Below are 8,883 nucleotides of genomic sequence, written 5' to 3'. Positions count from 1 at the left end.
CCCCCCCCCCCCCCCCCCCCCCCCCGCAACAGAATCAGAAAGCACATCTTACCACTGGATGAGAGAGAGGAACAGAAGTGCCCACACCATCATTTTGAGAGAAAATGCAGGATTCAAGAATGCAGTGCTCCCCAGGCTTGTTGGATTTGGAGGAATCATCTCTTTTTCTCTCCCCCCCCCCCCCCCCCCCAGTTTTTTCCCCCTTTCCTCTTGGTTGCAGATGGATCCGTCCCCGTCTTTAATTTTTTTTTGGTAGTGGTTCTCCCCCCCTCCCTACCAGGTCCCGTCAGTGGGTTGATACATTGCACCCAGCTGCGGGAATTAATTTGCAGGGGGACAGAAATTAGATCTGCACAAGCCCTTTGCAGATATAATCAGAAAACGTCAGCTCAGGCAGCAGGCAGCAGCTTCCAAATCTAGGGGAATAATATAATTGGGAGGAAAAGGAAAAAAAAATGAAAACCACAGACACTCACAGACTAAAAACAGTCAAGGAAAGAAGAAACACATACACATGCACACATTTATGGAACCACTCACACACATGCAACAAAATCCAATAAAGCAATAGAAAGAGTAAACAAGAGAAAGGGAAAAAAATAAAAGAAAGAATAAAGCAATGGAGCTTCTGCCTGAATGCAGATTAACTCCGAGGTCAAAGTGGAAATGATGCACTCTGCTGCAGCACAGATTAACACATGCGTGGTGCCAGCCAGGGTGCTTTTTAACCTTTGATTACACATATGCAGGCAGCCTGGATTTTCATTTTGAAGGCGAGAAGAATTTGGCAGGCATAAAAAGGGAGCCTGGAAGGAAAAGCTTGCCCTATGCTGCTGAGCATCCTCATTTTTCTAAACAGCCTGGAAATCGTGATTGCAAAGGGGAAAAAAAAATGAAAGGATGGATGGGGGAGTGGAAAAGGGAGGGATGGTTGTTGCTAAGTTACTCAGGAAATGGGGAAAGCAGCATTGGTGGAGTCAGTATGAATGAGGTGATTTAGTGTATGATAGGATTAGGGGAAATATGCAAGATTTTTTACCTCCCCTCCCCCTAATAAAATCCAGCTACACAGACACAGGAAATGCTTCCTGGCCAGAGGGGAAACACTAGATGGCTATAAAAGCTGGACCTTGCCAAATTTTGGAACCAGAATCCCAAGTTCCATTGTCGAAAAATGCAATTTAGCAGCTACTAGTGAAGTAAAAAATTGAGACAATCTCACGATTTCCCAGAGTAAGAGCACCTCAGCCTAAAATAGCTACTTGGATCATGACATACAATAACAAATTTTTTATCTCCCCATTTTTTTCTGCCTAAAACCAAAGTAAATATAGACAGCATCAAGCCTCCCCAATGCTGTTTATAAACTGGGAGACTGATGTGCAAACATAATCATCAGGGACATGTGGAAGATGTGACCTGACACTGTTTCAGTTCAAAGCCCACCTTTATAAAACCCAAGGGAGAAATAAAGAAACAATTCTTCTAAAGAACATTTAAATGGAGAGAAAGTGAAATGCTCCTAATAGAATAAAAGCATCAAATTTTCCCTCTGGACTGAGTCTAGTCTGAACCAAATTTGACACTTGGACCCTGCTCAAACCTGCCAATACCCAGGCCAATTTGGTAATTTCCAATGTCCAATGCAGAATTAAATTTATCCATCAAAAATAGTTACAGTAGTTGCTGTCCCATATTCTCAAAAAAACATAGATCCAGTCTTCAGCTTTCAAGCCATTTTTTTTTTCATTTCCAAACACTATATATTTAACTGCAACAATAAGCGATAGATCAATGTTACTAGTTGAGTGAAATACATCTTGGACCCTGTATAGTTCTGTGATAATTTGAGCCCATATCTAACACTGTCACTGTATTTTTATCAGTGTTTCCAAACAAAATAACAAGTTATGGACCTGGTTATTAGTATTTCCAGTCAATGGTCCTATTCTTAATTAAGTCAATTCACCAACTTATGAAATACAGCCACTTCAGAGATAAAAAGCTATAAAATATTCCAAATGTTCTCGCCCCTCCTTCTCTCTCAGTGCGTGTGTATATATATATATGTATGTATGTATGCATGCATACATATTCAAATATCGACATTTGCTTGTGGTTCACTTCATTACCTGTGAACATGACACTTTTGTGATTTTATTGCTGTAATCTCTCTCGTCAGTTATCAAAACATTCCTTTGAAGGTTAACAATGCTCTGTATATTTTGATGAGGGAATCAAAATTGTTGATAGCTAAGAATTTGAACTGTGCAAAGAGTTATTGTCTTAGCTACAGCAACTATGTCTGCTGTGACATAGGAAATACCAGATTTACACTGCACTTTATTTACTGAAATTTGTCCCATAACAAAATGTTTCACATCCTTCTTGTCTGAAAATCATTCCTGGACTTCCTACAAAATTGTTATGCAGTTTCACTCCAGCAGTTCAGCTCATTATTCTTGTTGAGAGAGGCAAGGGGTCTGCAACAGAAAAAAAACCTGCTGGTGTCAAATCTTAAGAGTTTTTTTCCAGGCTTCCCAACACATAGAGGGTATGCCAAAAAGAGTTAGATACTGCAATACTAATCCTTGACTGCTTAGATTTCATTAACATGTATGGAGACATAGCCCATTGATAATATTATTCCTGGAGATATTTTATTAGCTGTATCTTCTATTCACCTTGTTAATTGGATATCAATGGGTTTTGATGGACAAGCATACGCTGAAGATTGTGTAGATTGTTCTGCATATTAAAACTTGCACCATCATTTTATGATCAATTTTTCATCTCAGATGCATCTGCTTTGATTTTATTTTCAGGTCTGTGCAATTGACATTTAGGCACCAACTTAGGTAGCGGGATTTAGGGTCTTTGGCCTCTGATACAGTCACTGGAGCACACAAACGCCAAGTCAGGTTTTTCAGTGCTCTTAGATAGTAGATATCAGAGCCAACAACATTTAGAGATCAAAATACTTGACCACGATACCTAAAACTTATCCACCAATAATCAAGCAATAGCAATTTCGGCTGTAAGTAATTTCAAATGCAAAATTGTCCTTGCAGTTCTTTGCAACCTTGGCCTGAAGGAAAAGAAAGCAAAACCAGGTTTTATCCTTAATGCACTTCAATATTATAATCTCTGATAACATTTGCTGGGAAAAAAATTGTTTATTTGTAGCAGATATAACTGCTATCGAAAACAAAAATCTATTAGGCTGTTTTCTATTTGAACACATGTTGTCTTTGAAGCACAGGGTTCTGCTTTTTGTGCCCACAAGCTCAAATCAGACAGTGATGTTTTAGAATTCCATCATAATAAATTATCACAAAAGACCAAATTTACATGAGGACACTGCCTAGTGTGAAATGTTTTCCTGACACCTTTTGTGTGATAAACCAATCCCACGTAGTAATCTGCCCCTAAGCACAAATGTGGTATCTTCACAACAAATGACTTCTTGAAGTATTTTTTTATGGAAAAGATGTCTTATGAAGAATAACTAAACACAGAAGTGATTGTTCCAAATCATGCATTCTATATCAGACCAGAATAATATTCACAAGAGGACCTTACTATACTTTGGCAGACAGCTTGTCCATTTACAAGGAGGTTCTCAGCTGCCATTGATTTCCCTAGGTGTCTATATCTTTAAGCCCAAAGAAAACATGGCTCTTCCTTACTCCAAAATTATTTTTTCCTGTGTATCAAATACTACATCATACGTTAACAAAGAAGACAAAAGGTATATGTGAAAAAGCAAATGCAAAAAAAGAAGTATTACAAAAGATGGATAAAGTAAAAAAAAGGACGTCATCAATGTCAATATATTGCCAAGTTATCCACAAAAAAGATTACTTTTTTTTTCTTTTATCGTAAGTTTGTACCTGGAAGTTCTTTCTGTTTCAGCTTGTAGTTGCTTGTGTTGCTTTAGACAAAAAAAAAAAACCAAAACACAAAAATAAAACACTCATTTCACTATCTTTCAAATGGCATATGATTTGGGTAAGAGTTAACTGGTTTTTATGGGTCATGTTGAGGGTGGTTTCTTAAAGGCAAAAGAAGGAAACATCTAGGTAGCTAAATTGGCTAGTGAAGATTTAGGAGTCTGTTAATTACATATCAAGTAATGTTTTGATGCTTAGAAAAATACATTAAATGTTTCAAATTATTTTTATCCAGAAATAAATATCCTAGTTATTAAAAAAAAGCCTTTTGAACTGCATGAATCCACATATTTTAAAAACAGCTTGTTTAAACCTATATATAAATATATATTTTATAGTAATAGCAATAACACTGATAACATTTTGGTTTCCTCCAAGATCCTCCTAGCATATTCTAGCCCTGGGGAAATATATTAATACTGAATTCCTGAGGAAAACAGCATCCAATATAAAACATTTCTTAGGTGGAATACTAGGATTTGATACAATCTCTCACTTTTCCCGTGGCCTATCTTCTAATACATTTTCTGCACATCAATAGGTTTATAAATGTATATTAAAAAATGGAAACAACTAAAAATGAATCTTGCAAAATTCATAGAAGAAAGGTAGCTCATGTTTTTGTATATTTATTGAAGTACATATGTATTTGTGGTTGTGTATGGGAGGGTGTGTGTGTTTTCCTATTGGCTTATTAGTTATTATCTCACTGATAAAGAAAATTCTGTACTAGAGCAGGAACTGCCAGGTCTGACTACTTACTGCCAAGTCAAGGGGCTGTGGGTGGACATTTCATTTAGAAAACCTAGATGCCTAGTTATCTTTTAATTCATGTGCACAAAGTACAGATATTTTGTGAAGGAGTGGTATGGATGTGGACTGAATAGAAAGTACACTCGTTAGCGCTAGACTAAAATCATAGTTTGGAGATGATTATTGACTTCTTAATGGACATGAAATCTGGGCCTTTCAAAGAGTTTTTTTAATTAAGTCTAACTGTATATTATTGCAACTGCACAAATTTATACATTCATATCAGTAGTAAGTAGATGAACTCAAACCTATAGTGCATTATGCATCCAAACCCAGATCTATCTATTTTGGCAAATGTAACTTAAATCTAATTATTTATTGTTCTATAACTAAAAATAATCACTTCTTAATATTGAATATGACCGCTACTTTTCCCTGGTAAATACAGATTGCATATCATTGTGTAGAATACGGATATTATAGATCAGCAAAGTAGGACTCCAGACAGATTTTATTATTTAACTGAAAAAGTATCATTTAAACATTGTTTCAGTGCTATTTATTGGAATTAAGATGATTCACTTGAGCTGTCAGAATAAAAGAAAAAATAAGACTAAAAAGGTGAAAATAATAATTCTTTCAAGAAAGCCATCAAGCTGAAGCCAACTTCTTAGAGGATTAAACATGCTGCATTTTTTTAAAAAGCCAAAATCTTGTGCTGCTTGGGAAATTATTTTTTAAATAATTATTTTGGAGCTTGGCAATAAAAAAAAAGGATATTCCTTCCTAAAATATGTAATACAGTGGTATTTCAGGTTTTTATGCAAAGTGAACATTTTTCCAGAAAGATTTTTATTTAAACTGTTTCATCAGATTTTTATTCCAAGCAATCACTTTCTGAGTATTTGACTTCCAAGAAAACATGCTGGTAGCCTAAATACAACCAAACCACAAACCCAAAATACTGTGTTTGTTTATATGCTTTGATCTTGTGCTAAAACAGTAAAGAAAACAAGTTTTTGGCTAAGAGCTCTCTCACTGTACTTAGATTTACAAGCTCCTGCCAGCAACAGACTTACTTAGAAAATGCTACTTCATGCTGTAAACATCTAAGATTCTCTTATCATAAAACTCTTTCAGCAAACTGCATTCCCCATCTCCCTGCCATTGACCTGAGAAAGCTTTCTTATCCTGTAATATAACCTAGAGGACCCAGTTCCATTACACTAAATTCTTTAGTGAAGAAATCACCATACTAAGATACTTTCTGAGGAACACAATAATGGTTGTTTTCCAAATAGTTTTTTAATGCCTAAGAAAAGTCACTGCTCCACAAGAGTTTCAAAAAAGCATGATTTTCAGGAGCCATATATTAATATATGTTCATATATATTAGTCTTTAGCAGGGTTTTTTGCACACAGTATTTTGAGTGTGTTTATACTGTATAAAGAGCTTAGGTCAAAAGCCTGTGTTCAAACTATAGCTTTCTCGCCATACCTTGTGCTAAGTCTCTAAGTTTAAGACCAACGGCTTCTGAAATCATCGCAGGAAGGCATTCTCTGCCTCCTGTAGTCAAGCCCCAAACTGAAGGGGAAAGGAGAATGCTAGAGTTGTCCTCCTCTCACTCCTGAGAGTGAGGAGTGAGGGACAGCAGACAGGCCAGAACCTTTACATGGAGGAACGAGGGAACCCTATTCACATAATATGTACTTTCAGTGGGATGAGTTTAGTTCAATTGTTTCAAGTATGATTTTAATCAGTGGTCATTCAACCTACTTGCATACTTCCCTTTCAGTACCTGCATGGCATTAAGTAAACTTGTAACTGCATATATTCTCTATTTAGCAATGAGAGAGGAAGAAATACAATGTGTACAGAAGTAACACTGAATACCAAAGGGAAAGACACATTAGAAATTTGAGGCAGTAATTTTAAAAGGGTACTTTTCAATAACTATGTTCTGGTACTTGAATATATGTGTATTGGAATGAAATCAAATAGGTGTTATTGAAATCATCTAAGAAACAGTATATTTGATGGATCAATATGCTTGCAAATATATTTGCATCTGTGTATACTCACAATGGGCAGGATTAATGTGTTTCATAAATGATTTGTTAATGTTCTAAAGCACTGTATATATAACAGAGCCCTACCAATACCCAGGTTACTTCAGACTGCTAATGGCCAGTTTGCCATTATATTAAAACCATTCACTACCACGCTATTTTTTATTAAGTTGTAGGTGAGGGATAAAGTGAGAAATAGTCCTGCATTTTTTTTTAGTTGTTCAATTAAATCTTTTCATTTTCTTTAGAGAGTGTGAAATTTTAATTTAAAATTTAAAAAACTAAGAATTTTAGAATTTTTCTTGTTTACTCTTTCCAAAAAAAAGCACTCTTGAGGATGCTAAATCTGTTCATTTAAACTGTGGACATCTACAATAGTATTTTTATTCCCAGTTGAAGAATGAAAATTCTCATAGACCGTGAAAACACGGTTCACACGTTTATTAGTTTTCCCCAATCTATAACACAACAAGAACAACATCAACACCAGATACCTGGATTCTGCACAAAAAAAACCCAACCTTGGCTATCTTAAGAGTGATCACTTCTTTCAGAAGGAAGTATTTTACCAGTTTTTCCACAAATATCTATATTTTTCAGAAGATTAAAGTCTGCAAATTCCTGACAGGAAGCAGCTTGAAATACATGTTTAGAATAAAGCCCAAGCTCAAGTCTCGCAAACTATGATGAGAATTAAGAGCATGTTTAACTGCTGTCTATGACATCATGGTTATCTAAGTCCAGGTCTTACTTTGCACAAGGAGGTGCAGCCTTTTTTTTCAGTAATGCAAGAAAAGGCCACTACTCGACAGAAAACGGTTCAACCTCAGAATGTCAGTTTGCACAGTTGTAATCACTATTCCCTCAATAAAGATATTTTTGCTGTTTCTAATTTTCTCTCATACCAGGAAAGTGAGATCTAAAAGTAAAAACTTGAGATTTAGAAACAAAAAAACTGACTTTGTTCATCGGTGAGTATTTTAAAATACAGGTCTCCAATATCAGTATTATTGCAAACATTCAGAGCATGCCACTGTTTTTATCAGACTCAGCCTCATTGACTTTTTCGTTGGTTGTCATCCCTTTTGTATAGAAAATCTGATTTGACATACAATGTAGGTTTGACATTTTACTTAGTGTTCGCTAACATAGAGCAAAAAGCTCTGCATTTCTATGCCAGATTCGGTATTTCCTTTAGACAGTTTACATAATCTTAAGATCTATTTTGATGTATCGTTATTTCCTGTGACTCCAATATTCGACGTCTATTTCCATCAGCAAGGCAGCATCTCCTCCCCAAGCAAATGTGAGGAAAAACTTCCTGCCATTTGTGTAAGAACGCATTTGGGCACAAATATGTTTTTGTGCAGGTTGAGTGGAGCGGGAATGCCTGCATCAAGAATGGATCCAGAGTACTGAAGTCTGTGCAGCCTGTGCTGTAAAAGTCTTACAGGCCGCCTTGCCAAGAGATTGTTATGTCCATTCTGTATAATCATTACAAATGATTTTTGATATCTTCCTTCAAAACATTAATGGAAGTAGTACGCCATAAAGAATGGTTTTTTTCCTGCAGAAAGGAAGCAGTCCATTCTCTCCTTTTAAAAAAGAAGAAAAACCAGAAAAAATTCTATGATAAAGTGTTATATTGATTATGCAAGAGTAAGGATACACAACAGTATAAATAATTATCAATACAGTATTCAACATCTGATTTTCTTGTCTACATTTGAGTTATAAGGTTGGCTTATTTTTGGTTCATGTTTTTGCCTTTATATAATGCTGAAAAAGAAGTCACAAAGTGTGATCGTGTTTTCTGTTCAGGGCAAGAGATCTTTTGACCTCTATAAACAAACTTTCAGCATTTTAAAGGATCACGTTCCATACAGTGGATGCAAATACACATTGGAAATGATACCTGATAACAGTCTGTGTGTGCTAGCAGGCAATTTTGACTCTGGGCTTTTGATATTGTATATGATATTCTCATGAGCAAACTAGGGATATATGATCTAGTTCTAGAAATTTTTCTCAGTTGTTTTCAATGGTTTGCTTTTAAAATGCAGGTGGGTACTGAGTAGGATTCAGCAGGTGTTTATTCTGGACTTTT

At 35.7% G+C, this 8,883-nt stretch overlaps 1 protein-coding gene across 1 annotated transcript in view; it reads right to left on the bottom strand.

The window, feature by feature from the left end:
• The window catches only part of GABRG2 (gamma-aminobutyric acid (GABA) A receptor, gamma 2), a 72,438-nt gene extending 71,585 nt beyond the window's left edge, over nucleotides 1-853 (bottom strand). Inside the window, exon 1 of the mRNA XM_010579122.1 lies at nucleotides 53-853. Coding sequence (XP_010577424.1) covers nucleotides 53-159 — 107 coding nt within the window. The 5' untranslated portion in view covers nucleotides 160-853. The remainder of the gene's footprint in view (nucleotides 1-52) is intronic.
• Nucleotides 854-8,883: the final 8,030 nt, after the last annotated feature.

Source organism: Haliaeetus leucocephalus, unplaced genomic scaffold, assembly GCF_000737465.1.
Source record: "Haliaeetus leucocephalus isolate CR32 unplaced genomic scaffold, Haliaeetus_leucocephalus-4.0 Scaffold656, whole genome shotgun sequence".
In the NCBI taxonomy this organism is placed as follows: Eukaryota; Metazoa; Chordata; class Aves; order Accipitriformes; family Accipitridae; genus Haliaeetus; species Haliaeetus leucocephalus.
The sequence above is the reverse complement of the archived record's forward strand: the minus strand, read 5'-3'. Positions and strand labels throughout refer to the sequence as shown.